The following is a 23,464-nucleotide window of genomic DNA, read 5'->3' as shown; positions in this document are numbered from 1 at the left end:
CGTAAGAAACCCATTGATATCAGTTCATCTAGCTCAATTATAAGCCTACTGAACTCGTCTTCAACTATGTTTCCTTTAAGGTAATGAAGAACCTTCTTAAAACAAAACATTAATACCAAATTTGATCTGATAGTTAAGTGATATCTAGAAATAATTTATTTATATAAACTTCACGACATAATGACATAATGACATAATCATTCCAGCGACCCCCCAGAAAATCTCTTGCCTTGAAATGGGTTTGTTATCAGTTGCTGTCTACTCAGATGACGCTCGTTTTGTCCATTGTCTCATATCGATGCAAAAATTCCACTCTGTTACGTTTAAACACGGCCAAACTCTACCAAAATCATTAACACGTTCTTCTTTTTGGTCAACAGTGGGCAAATACGGCACCCACTTTGAAAAGAACTTTCTTATAGTTAATGCTCATGCAATATAAAGCGAACACGTCCTTTTAATATCATTACGATGTTAGATAACTCACGAAACTTCACTTTTCGATCATTCAAAATGATTTTGGTGATTTTTTATGTTTTTACCATCTCGTTTGAATGTCCACTGCGCTCTGCGTCATGCATCTACGACCACGTTTGAAGTCAGCAAACCAAATTTTTTTCTGATGAAGCGGAGTCCTTATAATACTTTTCAAGCCATTCCTTCGCTTGAACGGTGTTTTTTTCTGTCAAGAAGCGGTGTGAAATTAAAACACGAAATTGTTTTTGATCCATTGTCTTGAAAATAATAAAAATAGTGTCACTCATCGCACAGTAATTCACAATCTTATAAGTAGAATATCATGCCATCTATATGTTACGCCTGGAACTTTTCAGCTCATTTGTTACACACTTTTTTCAATTGGATATATAAAAAACAATTTTCCAAAGGTCAAGAAATAATAAAATCGAATAGAAGTATTACCGAATACTTCGGTAAGTAATTAGTAAATAAATTAGTAAAATATTTAGAATATTTTTAACTTGAATGCAATGAAAATGCCCAGAAATTATTTTTCCATTTATTTTCGTATTTCGCTGTTGAGTTCGCCAAATTCTACCGTGAACTAATTTTATACTTACAACAAGGCGTAATTTTCTAATAAAAACTGTTTGCTGCAATTTATAAGATAGTAAATTCGCATTTAGATGGTGGAAAACGTTCTAGTTCTAATATTTATGTGGAACACATGCATATTTCTTTCGAATACATTAAAATTACATTACTCTCGTTCGCATTCTCCTTCTTAAATTTTCCAAAAGATGTCGTAATAAGGCGGCCAAATTGTATGAAATATTTCACTTTCTAAAATTCGTTCTCCCTTAACTAGTTTTATTTGAATATACGGTCACAGTTTTTGATTTATGTACATGATTTTTCAGTTTTCTATTCTTTTAAGTAGAATGCTCTTCCGAGGCAACGGCATTCTGTGAAGATTTTTCATTTTCTAACATACTTTAATTCTTCTCATTACCTACTAGAATATATTTGGACTGACACAATTAAATATAGCTTAATATACAGCTTAAGTAACTTTTTATTAATCTTTTACAACTTCGACAATCGTCTAATCAACAATAAGTATTCTCATATGAATTCCATTATATAATATAACTATCCTCACAAAAAGCCGCTTCAGTATGTGATCTGCTGTACAACTTATAATCAAAATCTCATTCTAGATACTATTAAAGTATATCCTAACTTATTCTAAAAACTATTTAAACTTATTATAAATATTATAAACTTATTATAACTTATTATAAACTATTTACTAAACTTATTATAAAAACTTATTCTAGAGATTATTAAATATCACTGTATGTGTCTATTAATCAGTTCGTATGGTAGTTTGCATTTGAACCTACGCACTTCACTGTCATCGCGCACATTTAACTATTTGGCGAGTGTATTGGGATCCACTAATAGTCTTTCAGAGTACCTCGCACTATTACTTCGAATCACACTCGTTATGGGTTCTAAGGGGATATCGCGCTGAATCAATTTGTTGGAGACGTAATAATAACGACGAGTAACGATGGCATCGACGATGACTCGCAACACTTTATTTTGGAACCTCTGGAGGATGGCTATGATAGATTTGCTAGTTGTACCCCACAGTTCAATATCATAGGTCCAAATGGGCCCGAGTATTGACTTATGCAGCAAAACCTTATTATCTAATGATAATTTAAATTTACGCCCTATTAGCCATTCATTTGGGTTTGTTTAAGCCCAAGCTGTTTGCGTTTCGTCATTATTTTTTTTCCATGTCAAACGTCGATCAAAATGCAAAAAGTACATTTAAGGAAAGATAATTTTACCAGATAAAGATGGTCTTTTTAAATACATTTGGCAAAGACTGCTTGTAAATATATTAATAAATAAATTGATAAGAATGTTTCCGTTCATTGATTAAATAGTATATACTTTATATACAACTCGTTATATAAAAAATACTATGGAAAAAGAGTATCTTATTGCAGATATATTGACATACTTCGTAACTGGATTATATCAAATATTCCTAGCAACATGCAATAAAAGACGCATTATATATTAAGGTTATTTTGATGAGATTACATATATATATTACCCGTAATATAAACAAATCCACTTCCATATTCAAGACAAATCTTCTCAGACATTTTAAAATCTTGTTTATAAATTATCATGGTAATCGAGTGAATGCTTTCACAAAAAGATTTTTGGAAGAATATACGATACAAGCTTTTAGTAAAATATTGTGGATCATAAACCTAGTAAAACTGTATCCCAAAGTACGTGCTTGAAATCTAGTGGAAATATTTACGTTTTCTTATCTCGTAGATAAGTTCAACAAAAACTTGGATAAAACATGAGCAATTCCTTGCCAAATACACCACTCTATATGATTTAGTGAAGTAATTATAAAAACTTACAGTAAATTGTTACACATTTCGGGGTTAATCTATTGATAACAGAAGTTGAGATGTCAGACATAAATAATACTAATTTAATTAATGAAAGTTTACGATATATACCCTCATGTTAATACCACTAAGACAAGATTTTATCGCATTAGAGTGCAGTGCAAGTTTTAAATAAGCTGAAACTTAGCATATACACAGATAGTATTAAACTTTAAATTCCTCCTTCAGGGCTTATGGATTTGTCAATTTTAATTAAATGTCTCAGTCGTGTGTCCGTTTGTAATTAAAACAACCTTTTATATGTAAAATAGGTTAACAAATCATGTTGAAATATTCTTTTATATATATACATGACCGTAGTTTTGATTAGATTTAGTTTTTATAGATTACTTAGTTTTTATTTAGAATTTAGTTTGAGTTCTTCGATAATGTATTAGATGTAGCACAACGTTATAAAAATTATATTTTATAACATTTTTGTTTCATTATTTTATTTATACTAAAATGTTGTTTTATATGCAAGCTAAAATAAACTAAAATGCGTCAACGTTGCACGATTTTGACGTCAAAAATTGAGATAACATTAGTTCACTGCTACTTTGGATAAACTATATATGAATTGGTTCACACTTAACTAACCATTCATTATTTACTAATCATATTTAACTATTAATTCTCCCCAAGGAAACTATATTTATCATTTTTAATTTAATAATGTGTCACTTAGGTAAAGTGTAAGCAGCATTTTTTCATCCTAAAAATGGACTGGAATGCATAATACTTGGACATACAATATCAAACATAATTTTAAACCTTTGATTTTACATAATAAAATCAATAAAAGCAACTTCAATCAAACTATATAAGAAACCAGGAAACTCGCGTCATTCTAATACCGAGCGGAAGTAACAAATTCCATTAAATAGCAACATCATTAATCTTTAGTGAATTCTGTCAGTTTCATAAAATCTATACATATACTTCTTGTCTGAAACTTCATGCAATGCAATCAGATTTAGTTTTCGCGACATTAACGTAGGCGGCGTTGTCATCACCAAACTTGATACAATTGCTTTAATTTACTTTTCCTTAATCATACACGTTATAAACAACATTATGGAAAGTTTTTCCCCAAGGAAATTAGAAAATATAAGTGAAATGTGCCAATCAAACAACAGTAAATCGTTATTTTGTTTGGATATAAAGATTATAACGTTATAACACTAAATAACAATAAATTATAGCAATATATTAAGAATATATAATTATTATAAATTGTAATTTCAATATTTTTTAATTAAATTAATTAGAGTTTAACTGCAATTAAGTAAAATAAGTAACTGTTTACAAAGTAATGTTATATGAGTACCAATTTTATATCAAGCATCAATACAGAGCTTAAAAAAATATTTTATTAAATTAAATGAGACATACTTGAGAATATTACCTAGGACCGATGGTACTACATAACATGTCCATATGATGAAACATTGTTTGTAATTTTTTAAGGAAACTCTAATATGTTTAATTCTAGTTAAAAGATAAAAGGTGGATAATAGTTTATAAAATTATGACAAAATATTATTCATAAATAATTCTAAAAAAATGACAAATAAAATGAACCCGGGTATTATATTTGCACTATTTCTATTACAGTTCTGTAGCAATTTAATTTAAACTAATATTTTTTAAGAAACTACATGATATATGATAATTTTATTTCAATGATAAAATGTACATCTGAATTTATAAAATTATGACAATTATCTTTCGTAAATAAATCTTAAAAAGTAAGTAAAATGAATCTAGGTATTATCTTTGCATTGCATTTTTTAAAAACTACAATATGCTAATTTTTAGTTGAAAGTTTAGTAGTTTATAAAATTATGAGAAATACATTTCATAAATCAGTCTAAAAAGTAAGTAAAATGAATCTAGGTGTTATATTTACATTATTTCTATTGCAATTTTGTAGTAATTAAATTTAAGATAATTTGTCATATTTATTGAATGTCTAATAAAACAAAACGATTTCGATTTTTCGTGTATGCACAAAAGTTCGGTATTTGTGTGCGGCTTTCTCAAGACACATGCGGACTTATAAAGACAAAGTTGTAAAAATAACATCCTTATTGCATGTGTGAGAATTGTAAGATTTCCCCTTGTTTTCGTAGCAACTTCCGTTCTAAAATCTGAAGGACGTCTTTATTGTAGCGTCGCTATAATTTAATTTTCCCGTCGACAATTTACAGTTCCGATAAAATATCACTGCTATGAAATACAAACACACATCTACGATTATCCGTTTGACTACAATGTTTCGTCGACACCTAACAAAAGACACATTAAAACGTAGAATAATATCTTACGTCTTCCACATCGTAAATTTTATATCCACGCCTTAACTCACAATTATGAAGTTTTGGTGCTATTGAAAACATATACAATGATAACATATTATGATATATTGCCGTTCTATATTATTTTATATCTTTGATATCATGGAACTTATTAACTATTACTTATTAATGGGAAATATCAACTTCATTCAATACAATATTTTCATAATAGTGATAATAGTTACTAGGAGTAATTATCACTAGGATAAAATCAAAAAAAGTATAGAATCAGCATTATAACCTACGAAATGAAACCCATTTTTTATCTAAACAAAGAAAATAATTTCACGTTCAATTATTTATTTTGTATTCTTTATTTGGTTGCTCAACAATCAAATTAAATACACAGTAAAAGATATAATTAAAATATATTGATTTATATCGAGGTTATATTCCAATTTTAATTTATTTGTATGAGAATACGACCCCATTTTCCTGGAATGTAATACTTTGTATAATTATCTTTCACGTATAAACAACGGGTAAACATCTTTGACAATATAAATCAGCAATAAAATGACTTCTTCTGGGAGATACTTTAACCCAAATAAGCAACAACAAACATTGTTTGTTCCATAAATAAAACAATGAATATATTTCATATCAACTGTAATATGTTTTTTTAGTAATTGCTGAGAAAAATGTCAACTATTAATAGAGCTTTGAAAGTTTTTTTTTACGTTGTAAAGTAATAATAAATATATTATTTATGAATATGTATGAAGCAAGTACGTGTAATGTATTCTATATTTTCCCATACTGTTAACGTTATCATGAAAATGTATTCCTTTTAATTTGACATCCGTTAATAATATATACAGAATGCAATTAAAATACATTGATTTCTCCTAAAATACAATAGCTATATATCAATTTTATCTGCATCACAATACGCCTCTATTTTCCACAATAATATTTTGTATAATTAACTTCCCTTTACAAGCAACGATACGTACGAGCCTGGAATGATAATCATGGCTCTAAAATGATCACTTTTGTTTGGTATTTCAACCTGCTTTCGCAATACTATTGTTTTATATATGTAATTATTATTTGTAAAGTTAATAAAAAAATGTCGATATCATATTCGTTCTTCTAAACTCGAAGTTGGTAAGAAGTGAAAAAAACATTAAAATTTGTGAGAAAAATATAATGTACCTCGTAGTATATACCACAAAATATTAGTTATATATTTAATTGTATGTATAATAAAAACGATATTATGTTATAGTGTTTAAAAAATCTTTAAATTTATAATATCAATAACATTCTCATCCGGATACGTCAAACGTAATAAGGATATCCCATCTAACTAAAATTATATGAAAGAAAAAAGTCATTTTAAGTTCCAGCCATTGGAGTGTATTGAAAAAAATCCCTACTGGTAAAAAGTTTCAGAAACTTTACGTCTTTTGAGTTCAAGAAGTTTGTATCAATATAGCAAATATAAACCGTATATGAAAAAAATAGATCTCTTCTGTTGCTATCCCGAAACTTCCTACAGCAGTTCGAAAAAAATTCTAATTTAGCAATTCCATCTTGGGACAAACATTTTAGAAGTAGTGCTAATCGGGACTACTAATTAAATGTTAATGTTTTTTAAAGTTTTATACCATTTTGAAAAGGCTATAAAAAGGAATTAAACAATTATTCATTTTAAGTACGTTTAAGCTTATACAAGTTTGAAACCATAAAAGCGATTACAATTTATACAGATGGCGGTACTTATTCAGGATAAAGTTAAAGACGACTTAAATTTTAAAAACTAATTTGAAATTGTCTCTACATATTACTCTATCTAATTATGATAAAATATGTGTTAATACTTTTAAAATATTATATCAAATTTATATATATATATATATATATATATATATATATATATATATATATATATATATATATATATATATATATATATATAATATCAAAATTTATTTATGCAAAATAATAGATTTATTATTTACTGTTACAATATAATTTTAAAATGAAGTGACAATCATATAAATGTTAATTATGCAAAATATTTTTAAAAAATGTAAATTGTTAATGTAAAAATGTAAAAATGTTAATTATGCAAAATATTTTTAAAAAATTTACATCATTGGCTGATGATAAAATCGATGTTAATAATTTTAACATATTATATCAAATCCATTTATTCAATCAAATAAATCTATTATTTTCTATAATAGTATAATTGAAAAATTAAATAACAATCATTTAACCATTAATTATTCAAAATCATTTTAAAAAATGTAGGGTTTTTACGTAGTTGGCTGATAGGTTTTAACGCTTTTGAAACATTATATCAAACAAATTTTCTAACAGAATGATTATTTATTGTCAAAATAAAATTAAAATATGAAATGACAATCATATAACTATTAATTATGTTAATTATGTGAAAAATAGTTCCTTGTCAATAAGATGTTACTTAGTTATATAATCCAGAAAGGATTTTCTATAAATTGGTTTAAAGTTCAATTATCTTAACTGTGGACATGTTAGCAAATAACCTTAAACTAGTCAACCCTTTATTGCATAAAAACTTTGTTTTTTCTTCTACCAAACCATTACTAACCAACCGACACATTAGTATCGTATGTAAGCCTAAAATTCAAGCTTAACAAAAGTTTCTTGCGTGCAAATACGGTTAGTCCTTTTCCTTTTCTGTTTATCTAATTTCTTGTTTGAGGTTTCCCTTATGTGTAAAGCGTTATTTTTTTGTCCTGATGTTTCTGGTAAAAAGAATAATACATCTTGGTGCGTCTAAAAGGGCAAAATGTTGGTTTTCAATTTTTTTCCCTTTTTCTTCTGGAATCTTCTTAACACATCTCCAATATGATCTTTTTTTAGCAGGGATTTTTTTACTTAAATTTCCCTTGCTTTTACGCGCTCATATTTTTAAATTACGCTCGATCTATAAATAATAAAAGCCGGCGAATATTTTTAATAAGAAGTAAAAAACTTTATTCTACGCGGAATTTAACTTGCTAGCGACAACACTTCTATCAAATTATCTTTTTATAATATAGAAGCAGGCGCGCGCTTATTTTGTAACTTTGTGACTGAAAAATTTCATGTTTTAAACATTATAAATCATTTTTGTTTACGTTCGCCTTCTTTTTTATCTGTTTTCCAGTTTAAATGTAACAAAGGATTCCGACTCTGCTGTCTCCGTTTTGACCATTACCCCATTAGAAAAACGCCATTCAGGAAATTATACCTGCAACGTTGGTAATCTAGCGGCAAGAACAGTGGCAGTTCATGTAATCAATGGTAAGTATCTTTTCAAACATTTTAAAATATAGTTTACTATTAAAAACCAATTCTACTCTAACTACATTATAACATTTTACATTGTCGAAGCATTGTTATATATTATGGTTAATTTTAAATGCTTTTCGTAAGTACTAGGTATGACAATTAATGATTTTTAATAGTTTTTTTTTCATTCTCTATATTTAACAAAAAATTAATCAATATCAAATTATTGGATTTTCTTATAGAATGTGTCCTAATCAACTGTTTACTATTATGACAACTGATCAATTAGCATGAGAGTTGAGTCACTCCTCATGATCTTCTTATTAATTTCTTGAATTACTATCAAAATCCAGTCTTATTATAAGCCCGCATTTACATAAAAATCGTTTAAAGCGCGTTTACTTGTATATGCCATCATATAAAACTCATGTATTCATAGAGTTCAATGTATTGCTTCGATAACATTTTCTGGAGCCTTTGGATGAACTTATCTTGTCAAACCTTGTCAAGGCTTAAGCAATATCTAATGATTTAGCTGCACAGGTGGTTTTTAAATGATGTCTATGTAAATTTGCAATTTGGGCTTCTACGAACTTACTCAGTTGTTGAATGTTTATTTATAAAACCAAATTGTTATGCAGGCATTATGTTTCCCCTCTACAATTAATTTTAATCTCATCGGCAGATGTTTCTCAAATTTATCAGATAATAGCTATGGAACTAATTTTTTTTAACAAACTATGGTTTAAAAATTAAAAAATCTTGAAATTCACCACGCCAAAATGTTAAGGTTCAAAATGCATATTGTTCCCACATCCATCAAATTCGCCAGATTTGGTACCCTGTGATTATATTGTATCACTAGATACTAAAGGCAGCTGTAAAATATCATATAACGAATTTGATAAAATGGAATTAACATAATGAAAAATCACCAAATGAAAGATAAATCTGCTCCACTGTGTTGTCTTTAACCTAAGGGAACCTAAGTTTTCCACAATAGTATGCCCAAATTTTACAATCCTGTTTATCAGAAATATATTTTAGAATTAAGCAAGGACATATTTGTTTTGAAATTAAAGATATCAGAGAAGGGGTACCACAAGGCAGTGTACTAGGGCCGATACTCCATCGAATATATACCAAAGATATCTCAAAACACGAATATGAAACAGTCGCAATTTTTGCTGACGATATTACTTTTATAGCCATAAGAAAGAATCAGGAAGAGATAGCTTAGAAATTGCAAACCTCCATTAATAGATATAGACTAAAACTTGGCAGAAATCAATCGAAAGTAAGACATAACAGAGACAGTACTTACCATTTAGAAAAAAGGATACCCTGATAATTTTTGCTAACTCAGCAAGGATCTAGGAGGTTGGTGAAATCTATTTAGACTTACGGCATTCAACTCTGGGGTTGTACCAGTAAGAACATCACAAGTGATCCAGCATTTCCAAAACAAAGCAATGAATAAAGATTGCTGATCCATATGAAGATCGAGGCTATCAATGTCTCAGAAACAAAACTCATCAGATTGTATGTTGAAGTTAATTAAAAAAATGAATGTATAATGAGTTTGAACTGAAATAAGAACGCATTATATTTATAAACAAGAAAATGTTATTTTTAAAGGAATTTAATAAACTAAACCTCCCGTATAATTAAATTTGAACTTAAGCAAGGGCGAAGAATCCCGTTTTATAAAAATGAAGCATAAAATAATAGTGGAAAGAGTTTCATTGTATATGCATGTGAAAATATGATTCGTATTTTCTTTCGTTACTTTCGGAACAACCCTATACAGGAAAGCAATTTATAAAATAAATTAAATTACAAGCATTTCTGCTACCTACCCTGCATATTTTTCAAAATTGAAACAAGCCTTATTAAAACCCAAGTCATGTTCCTTGCTTAAAATATTAAATCAGCTTAGAGTGATGCTAATATAATTATCATTTTTAAACGAATTTTGGTGTACATGTTCTCATACAAAATAATACAGTTCAAAAGTGTACGTTATATCTTCCAAACGTAGAACTGGCTAATTGAATTTTAAATATTAAGTACAGGTACTTTAATTAAACGTAATTAAAAGTTTTGGTGCATGTTCAACGGTCGTAAATCGTTCATTTGGCCCCATTTGTTATTAGAAACGTGCTCTATTATTATCGCATATATGACGCATATTCAACATCACAGATTATTAGGTTCAATTGAATATATGAACTGGTTTTGATTTCTATTTTAAAAGTTGTAATGAATTTATTGTCACTCGAGAACAAAAATTAACTTATCATATCCAATAAATTACCTAATATTTTAACGCTTTCGATTCATGGATTGTTGTTTATAAATACCAACTGACATAGCGTTACCAAATTTTAACAACTCACAAGAGAATATATCATAATATCACAAGAGAATATATATACGAATATATGATTTTGAACACGTATACAGTCATATCGTATACAGATATGTTGTATACAGTATCGTAACTTACAGGGTATCCAGTAGGAATATTCGTAACCGACGTGTGACTTCAGTTGTCAAATGTATTTGCTAAATCAAAGCATATTAGGTTTAAAAGACTATGATTTTGTTTCAAGAAAAATCTACACAAAAAGAATATTGCAAGTTTTTCCTAGACAGCATAGACTAAATTATGTAATATTCAGTGACAGAGCCGATTTAGAAGATTATGTTAAAAAGTATGTTAAAAAATACTTCAAAAGTGGAAAAGGTTTGAAGAGTATTTCATACAATATAGGAGAAGTGAATGGATAAAACATAAAGACTATATGAATACATAAATGAAGTCATGAAAATATGCATATATAAACAGTTAGAAATATAAACAGTTAAAATGAAACTAATTACATAATTTGCATAGATGGAATACAAGACTAATAAAAAAATTATGAATTATTAACAATAAATTTGTGAACATTTTGAGGCATTGATAAATATATTATAGATATATTTTATATTATAGATTATATTATAGATAGATACATGACTATATGATATTTGATTGTTTGAACTTTGTATCAATTATTTTGATTATTTACTTTATAGGCCTAAGTTTTGAATATTCACTAGTTATTTAATTATGATAAGTATATTCCATTAAAGTACGTTTCTAAATTGTAAAAATAAATTACCTAATTCATGTACACACATGTATTACTTCATTTATTTTTCTATATTTACGTTAATAACATAAATTTTAAGAAAGATCGGATATTCATACATTTGATACTGAAAGTTGTTATACTTGTCAATACTTTGTTGATTTTTGGATTTTAATGGAATTTAGATTTAGATTTTATTTACTTTTATTTATATATTTTGATATATTGTTTTAATATACAGATATTTATTATTTTAATTAGTGTTATATATCCCATACATTTCTGAATTTATATTGAAAATACCGTGAAAACAAATTTTAGTAACGTATCATTTTTAAATTATTCTCTTTACTATATTATGGGGGAAACATGATTAACTCAACAATTTGTGGTCGATATAAGGACGACCACTAGTAACTATTATTTAAAAATAGTATTGTAAATAAAAATGTAGAAAACATAAAATAAGATGAAGCCAAAATCCATTTGACTTGGGTTAAGACTAAAAGAATGCCGATAGAAAAAATATATAAGTGTTTAAATTGAAAAATGTGTATCAAAGGTCTGACACGCAATCTATTGATAAATGTGTTTTCTCGAACACAATCAGATAGAAGGTTCGATTCTGTACCTTTAAAACAAAAGAACTATCCTTAAATAGTATCCTTTTTATATAAGAGATATCTGACATTACCAGAAAATTGTTTTGACTTAAACCGACTGGATGTTCAGGATTAATTAAAGTTTTCTATTGTTTTCCGAATTATATAACGTAAATAAAATCGAGTATGTTTGTGTTAACTCTTAGAATTCAACTGAAAACGTAATCTTATTAAAGCACCCTTACTGATTTATGGGGTGCAAGCTTAAGACAGATAAAATCTAAACCATTATTAACTTATGACTGATGAGTCATCAGACAAGGAGAATATCGAATTTTCAAGTAAATTTTGTTTTTCTTTTCATCAAAAACACTAAAGGTGCATATTTATATCAATAAACCTTTTTATGATTATAGATCCTTCTCATTCTTGTACACGTGAATTACTTTTAACTGCAGTACACAGGAGAATACAAAGTTTTACAGTTAAAAGCTTGATACTTTAACGTTCAGAGTGCTTGTAATAATGTTTCCAGCACTGTTTGAAATTTGTAGACGATAAATTCCCTTCCCACCATGTTGATAACAAGGTTTTTTTGTCCTCGTTCATTCCATGATATTACAACATCGTAAAAGGAAAATGAACTAAAGCAGAAAAGTTTTTATTATTTTGAATAAATTTGATTTGACAAGCTGGAAAATGAAAATAGTGCAAGAACTAAAATTCCAGTTTTGTTAAAACGAATTTTTAAATTCGAACAAATGAGTGACATGTTGGTTCGATATTTAACGAATGGGCATTGTTAATGGACTAACTACAAGTGTCCAACTAAATTTTGGCACACGTATCTATTGGCCAATTAATTTTGTCAATGTTTTTTTGTAAATCCAGATTTCAACTATGAAAAATTGTGTAAATTATTATTACTGTTTTCCCTTACTGTCCAATCAGAATATTTGTAATTAATCTAAATAAATAATAATGAGAGCAAAATCTGGTGAATATGACCGATGGGGTAGGATTTCCCATTTCCATTATGATATAATGTATCTATCAAAAAGTCAAATTTTAACTATAAATAAACTAAATGGTAGATGACATTTCAAAATTAACAGGTCATTTGAAAAGTCCCCGGCCTACCATAGTAAAACACATTTCTTTGGCAAAATTAGTTGAATAAAAAAATTCAGCATAATTCCGTTCAAGGGTGACACACGGATTATAGCGACCCTCCAACTTTTCGACACCATTTTGGTAGTATGATTTGTCCTTTGCTTCGAAATAGGCCTCAGTTTCGGCGATCACTTCTTCATTCGACGAAAATTTCTCCCCAGCGAGTATTCTTTTGAGATCTGAGAACAGGAAATAGTCGCTGGCGGCCAGATATGGAAAATACGGTAGATGAGGAAGCAATTCGAAGGCCAATTCATGGATTTTTGCCACCGTTTTCACTAACTTGTGACACGGTGCATTGTCTTGGTGAAGCAGCACTTTCTATTTCTTGAAATACGGCCGTTTTTCGGCGATTTCGTCCTTCAAACGGTCCAATAATTCTATGTAATAGTCACTGTTGGACTGAAATAATTATTGGAAGATTGAAAATTATTCCATGCGCATCCCAAAATACAGATGCCATAATGATGTCGGCCGTTTTTCGCCGATTTCGTCATTGAAACGGTCCAATACTGCTATGTAATAGTCACTGTTGGACTGAAATAATTATTGGAAGATTGAAAATTATTCCATGCGCATCCCAATATACAGATGCCATAATGATGTCGGCCGTTTTTCGCCGATTTCGTCATTGAAACGGTCCAATACTGCTATGTAATAGTCACTGTTGGACTGAAATAATTATTGGAAGATTGAAAATTATTCCATGCGCATCCCAATATACAGATGCCATAATGATGTCGGCCGTTTTTCGCCGATTTCGTCATTGAAACGGTCCAATACTGCTATGTAATAGTCACTGTTGGACTGAAATAATTATTGGAAGATTGAAAATTATTCCATGCGCATCCCAATATACAGATGCCATAATGATGTCGGCCGTTTTTCGCCGATTTCGTCATTGAAACGGTCCAATACTGCTATGTAATAGTCACTGTTGGACTGAAATAATTATTGGAAGATTGAAAATTATTCCATGCGCATCCCAATATACAGATGCCATAATGATGTCGGCCGTTTTTCGCCGATTTCGTCATTGAAACGGTCCAATACTGCTATGTAATAGTCACTGTTGGACTGAAATAATTATTGGAAGATTGAAAATTATTCCATGCGCATCCCAATATACAGATGCCATAATGATGTCGGCCGTTTTTCGCCGATTTCGTCATTGAAACGGTCCAATACTGCTATGTAATAGTCACTGTTGGACTGAAATAATTATTGGAAGATTGAAAATTATTCCATGCGCATCCCAATATACAGATGCCATAATGATGTCGGCCGTTTTTCGCCGATTTCGTCATTGAAACGGTCCAATACTGCTATGTAATAGTCACTGTTGGACTGAAATAATTATTGGAAGATTGAAAATTATTCCATGCGCATCCCAATATACAGATGCCATAATGATGTCGGCCGTTTTTCGCCGATTTCGTCATTGAAACGGTCCAATACTGCTATGTAATAGTCACTGTTGGACTGAAATAATTATTGGAAGATTGAAAATTATTCCATGCGCATCCCAATATACAGATGCCATAATGATGTCGGCCGTTTTTCGCCGATTTCGTCATTGAAACGGTCCAATACTGCTATGTAATAGTCACTGTTGGACTGAAATAATTATTGGAAGATTGAAAATTATTCCATGCGCATCCCAATATACAGATGCCATAATGATGTCGGCCGTTTTTCGCCGATTTCGTCATTGAAACGGTCCAATACTGCTATGTAATAGTCACTGTTGGACTGAAATAATTATTGGAAGATTGAAAATTATTCCATGCGCATCCCAATATACAGATGCCATAATGATGTCGGCCGTTTTTCGCCGATTTCGTCATTGAAACGGTCCAATACTGCTATGTAATAGTCACTGTTGGACTGAAATAATTATTGGAAGATTGAAAATTATTCCATGCGCATCCCAATATACAGATGCCATAATGATGTCGGCCGTTTTTCGCCGATTTCGTCATTGAAACGGTCCAATACTGCTATGTAATAGTCACTGTTGGACTGAAATAATTATTGGAAGATTGAAAATTATTCCATGCGCATCCCAATATACAGATGCCATAATGATGTCGGCCGTTTTTCGCCGATTTCGTCATTGAAACGGTCCAATACTGCTATGTAATAGTCACTGTTGGACTGAAATAATTATTGGAAGATTGAAAATTATTCCATGCGCATCCCAATATACAGATGCCATAATGATGTCGGCCGTTTTTCGCCGATTTCGTCATTGAAACGGTCCAATACTGCTATGTAATAGTCACTGTTGGACTGAAAGAATTGTTGGAACATTAAAAATTATTCCATGCGTATCCCAAAATACAGATGCCATAATGATGTCGGCCGTTTTTCGCCGATTTCGTCATTGAAACGGTCCAATACTGCTATGTAATAGTCACTGTTGGACTGAAATAATTATTGGAAGATTGAAAATTATTCCATGCGCATCCCAATATACAGATGCCATAATGATGTCGGCCGTTTTTCGCCGATTTCGTCATTGAAACGGTCCAATACTGCTATGTAATAGTCACTGTTGGACTGAAATAATTATTGGAAGATTGAAAATTATTCCATGCGCATCCCAATATACAGATGCCATAATGATGTCGGCCGTTTTTCGCCGATTTCGTCATTGAAACGGTCCAATACTGCTATGTAATAGTCACTGTTGGACTGAAATAATTATTGGAAGATTGAAAATTATTCCATGCGCATCCCAATATACAGATGCCATAATGATGTCGTCCGTTTTTCGCCGATTTCGTCATTGAAACGGTCCAATACTGCTATGTAATAGTCACTGTTGGACTGAAATAATTATTGGAAGATTGAAAATTATTCCATGCGCATCCCAATATACAGATGCCATAATGATGTCGGCCGTTTTTCGCCGATTTCGTCATTGAAACGGTCCAATACTGCTATGTAATAGTCACTGTTGGACTGAAATAATTATTGGAAGATTGAAAATTATTCCATGCGCATCCCAATATACAGATGCCATAATGATGTCGGCCGTTTTTCGCCGATTTCGTCATTGAAACGGTCCAATACTGCTATGTAATAGTCACTGTTGGACTGAAATAATTATTGGAAGATTGAAAATTATTCCATGCGCATCCCAATATACAGATGCCATAATGATGTCGGCCGTTTTTCGCCGATTTCGTCATTGAAACGGTCCAATACTGCTATGTAATAGTCACTGTTGGACTGAAATAATTATTGGAAGATTGAAAATTATTCCATGCGCATCCCAATATACAGATGCCATAATGATGTCGGCCGTTTTTCGCCGATTTCGTCATTGAAACGGTCCAATACTGCTATGTAATAGTCACTGTTGGACTGAAATAATTATTGGAAGATTGAAAATTATTCCATGCGCATCCCAATATACAGATGCCATAATGATGTCGGCCGTTTTTCGCCGATTTCGTCATTGAAACGGTCCAATACTGCTATGTAATAGTCACTGTTGGACTGAAATAATTATTGGAAGATTGAAAATTATTCCATGCGCATCCCAATATACAGATGCCATAATGATGTCGGCCGTTTTTCGCCGATTTCGTCATTGAAACGGTCCAATACTGCTATGTAATAGTCACTGTTGGACTGAAATAATTATTGGAAGATTGAAAATTATTCCATGCGCATCCCAATATACAGATGCCATAATGATGTCGGCCGTTTTTCGCCGATTTCGTCATTGAAACGGTCCAATACTGCTATGTAATAGTCACTGTTGGACTGAAAGAATTGTTGGAACATTAAAAATTATTCCATGCGTATCCCAAAATACAGATGCCATAATGATGTCGGCCGTTTTTCGCCGATTTCGTCATTGAAACGGTCCAATACTGCTATGTAATAGTCACTGTTGGACTGAAATAATTATTGGAAGATTGAAAATTATTCCATGCGCATCCCAAAATACAGATGCCATAATGATGTCGGCCGTTTTTCGCCGATTTCGTCATTGAAACGGTCCAATACTGCTATGTAATAGTCACTGTTGGACTGAAATAATTATTGGAAGATTGAAAATTATTCCATGCGCATCCCAAAATACAGATGCCATAATGATGTCGGCCGTTTTTCGCCGATTTCGTCATTGAAACGGTCCAATACTGCTATGTAATAGTCACTGTTGGACTGAAATAATTATTGGAAGATTGAAAATTATTCCATGCGCATCCCAAAATACAGATGCCATAATGATGTCGGCCGTTTTTCGCCGATTTCGTCATTGAAACGGTCCAATACTGCTATGTAATAGTCACTGTTGGACTAAAAGAATTGTTGGAACATTAAAAATTATTCCATGCGTATCCCAAAATACAGATGCCATAATGATGTCGGCCGTTTTTCGCCGATTTCGTCATTGAAACGGTCCAATACTGCTATGTAATAGTCACTGTTGGACTGAAATAATTATTGGAAGATTGAAAATTATTCCATGCGCATCCCAAAATACAGATGCCATAATGATGTCGGCCGTTTTTCGCCGATTTCGTCATTGAAACGGTCCAATACTGCTATGTAATAGTCACTGTTGGACTGAAAGAATTGTTGGAACATTAAAAATTATTCCATGCGTATCCCAAAATACAGATGCCATAATGATGTCGGCCGTTTTTCGCCGATTTCGTCATTGAAACGGTCCAATACTGCTATGTAATAGTCACTGTTGGACTGAAATAATTATTGGAAGATTGAAAATTATTCCATGCGCATCCCAAAATACAGATGCCATAATGATGTCGGCCGTTTTTCGCCGATTTCGTCATTGAAACGGTCCAATACTGCTATGTAATAGTCACTGTTGGACTGAAAGAATTGTTGGAACATTAAAAATTATTCCATGCGTATCCCAAAATACAGATGCCATAATGATGTCGGCCGTTTTTCGCCGATTTCGTCCTTGAAACGGTCCAATACTGCTATGTAATAGTCACTGTTGGACTGAAAGAATTGTTGGAACATTAAAAATTATTCCATGCGTATCCCAAAATACAGATGCCATAATGATGTCGGCCGTTTTTCGCCGATTTCGTCCTTGAAACGGTCCAATACTGCTATGTAATAGTCACTGTTGGACTGAAAGAATTGTTGGAACATTAAAAATTATTCCATGCGTATCCCAAAATACAGGTGCCATAACCTTGACAGACGACTGTTGCGTTTTCCCACGCTTTGGAGCGAAGTTCAACGTGTGCAGTCCATTCGGATGACTGTCGGACTTCGGAGTGAAATGATGGACCCATGTTTCATCCATTGTCAGGATCCCACAGCTGTCAAATTTATACACGCATCTTTTGAGGGTTAGGGCTCAACTAAAAAACATATTGATTTAATTCTAGTAGCGCGATCTATGGTCAGGCCGACAATGGCAGGACTTTTCAATTGACCTGTTACTGTATGCGAGGGTTATGTCAACTTAATGACAGAAAAAAAATTAGTGATAGACTAATATATAAATGATGATCATTTTTTTACTTCATCTTTAAGCTTTATTTAGTTTATTGTTAATAAACATATATTTTCTAGGGTAAATCTTTCAATATTAGTTCACAATAAATATATATCTTTATACTTATAGATAATCTTCAAAATTGATATTTGCTTTTTGTATAACATTTTATGACATAGCAGTATTTAAATAAGAATGAATATTCGTAGGTTTTCCAGCAAATTGTCTGCATGTATTTTCTTTTATATCATATTAAAGAGGTCCCATTTAAGTAAATGAATAGAGCTGCAGAACGATAAAAGATAAAGGACAAACATTCGCGACAAAGAAGCACCTTCTTCAAATTTTACGCCTCTTTAGACACACATTGTTGGCATGATTTAGCTTTTCCTGCTGCAGAATAGTTTACGTTATATTGCAGAACTTTTACCTGAATATATAATAAGAATATTTTGTCGAGAATAATTCAGATATGGCTTAAAGTGCTATAATAAAAAAAAGACTCAATTAAATATGTTCGGCTGACAGATACTCAATAAAAAAATGGAACAGGTTACATATTGTTTACAGCGTGATAAGAATATTAACAATGTCCTGACATAAAGTTATCCTGAAAAGGACGAAAGATGACTAGTAATATTTTCTCAAGCGTTCAAACAGAAACAAAAGAAAATGATAGTTCGCCTTTATATCGTTCTTGATTCTGTCAATGTCGTTGACTCGATCGAAAATGAAATCAATCATCGTAGAGTTTGTATATCTTAATATTATATTTAATCAAACCATTCGGTAACATTATATAAATTAAAAGCTAATATTTTTTATTAAAATATATCTTTTAAAAAATACAGCACAGTGATATTTGCATTAGATTGACTTAATGTTGCTTCTGTCATATTTGCTGGTTCAGATATATGGGCAGGTAAGTTTGAATTGAAATATTTCAATCTTATTAACCGACAGTTATGTTAACTGTCAGACATATGTTAAATTTAGTTATATATTTATATTTAAAAATCATCGAATACTTTCTGAAAATGGATTATTGTTAATTTAAAAAGGTATTTTATTAATCCATCATTGGGGCTCTTCCCGTCATTTTTTGACACTTGTTATTAATTTGGAATGTCATTTATACATTTTGTCACTTTGTATTATTAGAGATAATTCGAAGAAACTTATGACGTTGGAAAGTTATTTTATAAGTTGATATCGAAGTGGTAACATCTCTCTCTAGTTTGGAATAATGGTAAGCTTAAATTTATATTATATTACAGTAAAAAATAACAACACAAGACGTGGTATTTAAAAATAATCCAATAGTTTCTGAAAAACGGATTTCATATTGGTAATCTAAAAAGATATTTTCTTAATCCATTATTGAGGTCCTTCCCATGTCATTTTTTGACACTTGTCATTCATTTGGAATGTCAATTATGCATTTTGTCACTTTGTATTATTAAAGAAAATTCGAAGAAACTTATGACGTTGGAAAACTACTTTATATGTTGATATCGAAGTTGTAACATCTCTGTCTAGTTTGGAATAATGGTTAGCTTAAATTTATATTATATTACAGTAAAAAATAACAACACAAGACGTGGTATTTAAAAATAATCCAATAGTTTCTGAAAAACGGATTTCATATTGGTAATCTAAAAAGATATTTTCTTAATCCATTATTGAGGCCCTTCCCATGCCATTTTTTGACACTTGTCATTCATTTGGAATGTCATTTATACATTTTGTCACTTTGTATTATTAAAGATAATTCGAAGAAACTTATGACGTTGGAAAGCTACTTTATAAGTTGATATCGAAGTTGTAACATCTCTGTCTAGTTTGGAAAAATGGTAAGCTTAAATTTATATTATATTACAGTAAAAAATAACAACACAAGACGTGGTATTTAAAAATAATCCAATAGTTTCTGAAAAACGGATTTCATATTGGTAATCTAAAAAGATATTTTCTTAATCCATTATTGAGGCCCTTCCCATGCCATTTTTTGACACTTGTCATTCATTTGGAATGTCATTTATACATTTTGTCACTTTGTATTATTAAAGATAATTCGAAGAAACTTATGACGTTGGAAAGCTACTTTATAAGTTGATATCGAAGTTGTAACATCTCTGTCTAGTTTGGAAAAATGGTAAGCTTAAATTTATATTATATTACAGTAAAAAATAACAACACAAGACGTGGTATTTAAAAATAATCGAATAGTTTCTGAAAAATGGATTTCATATTGGTAATCTAAAAAGATATTTTCTTAATCCATTATTGAAGCCCTTCCCATGCCATTTTTTGACACTTGTCATTTATTTGGAATGTCAATTATACATTTTGTCACTTTGTATTATTAAAGATAATTCGAAGAAACTTATGACGTTGAAAAGCTACTTTATAAGTTGATATCGAAGTTGTAACATCTCTGTCTAGTTTGGAATAATGGTAAGCTTAAATTTATATCATATTACAGTAAGGAAATAGCAACACAAGACGTGGTATTTAAAAATAATCGAATACTTTCTGAAAAATGGATTTCATATTGGTATGAAATATTGAAAAATCTTATGACGTTGAAATTTTTTTAAATTTTAACTTGATATTCAAACTGTAACATTTCGGTCTAGTTTCGAATGATGGTAAGCTTAAATTTCTATTATATTGAAGTGGACAAAAATAGCAACAAAAAACGTGAAGCTTATTTAATTACGCTAACGTAAATTTTCTCGAGCATATCTCTGTAATTTTAAAAGAATTTTTATACGTTGTGGAATTTATTTTTAATAACCGCTTGTTTTGATATAGGAGAACTACCGGCTGCAGTCCAAACAGCAGGGGTACATTTCAAGTCATCCAACTCCACCCTTCTCCTAGTGATATTTACTTTCTGTTCTCTGTTAAGGTGATTAGAGTTTTGAACGTGAAAAGTTAGGTGGCTAAATGAGGTGCTCTAGTTAGAGACAATGTAGTCGAGTGCTTGGTGGATTATGACACCATATAAGTGATATCATATCAAAAAAAAATGATGTGCATGGACCAAATATAAACACAAGACTGTAATAGTATAAAAAAGTAAATAAAAAAACATGATATGTGTATTATTAGGCGTTAGACTAACAAGATTATAGTTCACTTTTAAAAATGTAAAAATCAAAACCTGAATGTACCACCATTCTTTTCGTATAACACACAATCTAATTTTAACAATGTTAATGGTTAAATAACATTTTTAAAAGTAGCTAACAACATAAATATATCTTTTACATAACATTGTTCACTTAATAAAATGATTATACTATATTGTTTTGTTAAAATGGGTATAGCTTAGATATGTTATCTTTACCAACACAATTTAAAGATCGTTTCCATCAAATGGATAAATGTAATATTCTAAAATATATTCTCATTATGGGGGAGTTTTTCCTAAAATAACCCTGACCGTAACGCAAACGTTGTTTTTGCTAAAACTCCCCCGATGTATTTATATCCAATGTTTCCTATTAGAATATAATTATAAACAAATTTATTCACATGATAATGATTCAATATAGATTATTATTTTTACTGAATGTATATACGAAAATATTACAGTATTATTTCGTTTTATAACATTAGTTATAAGTGTTGAAATGATTTAACTAAAGTTATCTCTAAGTTCTAAAAGAATCGAGGTGTACTAAAACAAGGAACAATAAACAGGGAAGCAGGAATATGTAGTGAATATATATTGTTTTAATATGTGCATTATATTTAGTGTAGTATAAGGTAAATTTACTTTACGTATTATTTCCTTAGTGCCAAGATTCAAATATTGTACAGGGATACTAATTTTAAGTCCTTAATTATATTAAGAATATTCTATTAGTTGTTTTCGTTTTCACTGTTGTAGACATAAATATTTTTTATAAATTAAACTTATTACATTTATTTTCATATTTATATTATGTATATATAATATAAAATAGAATATACGAAATAATTAACCTACTTATTGCCTGTTATACACTATAGACTAATAGATTTCTGTTGATGTACCAGCATGTTTTTAATTTATTAGCTAAATCAAAATTACTATAGTTGTTGTAAATAAAGCTGTACAGTTTTGGCTGAACATAAATAATTGACCAAAAGTATTTAAAGATTGTTTTTCTAGTCATGTATTGATATAAAGGATTTGAATGTGAGTTTGCAGTTGGCAAAAATTGTATACGAGGAAATGTTAAGAAGTACCTAATATGAACGTTGGATATTTCATGACACTACCTCAAATACACAACATTTCAAACAACTAAACCTCATATATTGTTTAAAAGAACATTAATCTTGAGACATTGGCTCTGTTATGGAAATAGAAATGTAGTAAATCTTCTAAGATTATTGAGAAAAGCGATATTTCAAGTGTACCCATCAAATATATTCTATTATTAATATTTTTGCTGCAAATAAAAAGACATACAAA

At 30.2% G+C, this 23,464-nt stretch overlaps 1 protein-coding gene across 2 annotated transcripts in view; it reads left to right on the top strand.

The window, feature by feature from the left end:
• The window catches only part of LOC143196900 (neuronal growth regulator 1), a 367,357-nt gene extending 345,307 nt beyond the window's left edge, over positions 1–22,050 (top strand). For both annotated transcript variants that reach the window (XM_076404839.1, XM_076404840.1), the window contains exons 8-9: positions 8,454–8,590; positions 21,811–22,050. In XM_076404839.1, coding sequence (XP_076260954.1) covers positions 8,454–8,590; positions 21,811–21,911 — 238 coding nt within the window. In that variant the 3' untranslated portion in view covers positions 21,912–22,050. The remainder of the gene's footprint in view (positions 1–8,453; positions 8,591–21,810) is intronic.
• The last annotated feature ends 1,414 nt before the right edge of the window (positions 22,051–23,464 follow it).

This window comes from Rhynchophorus ferrugineus, unplaced genomic scaffold (genome assembly GCF_030347505.1).
Source record: "Rhynchophorus ferrugineus isolate W39M unplaced genomic scaffold, kcgeb_rfMv2 rfM5, whole genome shotgun sequence".
Lineage (NCBI taxonomy): Eukaryota > Metazoa > Arthropoda > Insecta > Coleoptera > Curculionidae > Rhynchophorus > Rhynchophorus ferrugineus.
Note: the sequence above shows the minus strand (reverse complement) of the source record. Positions and strands in the feature narration are given on the sequence as shown.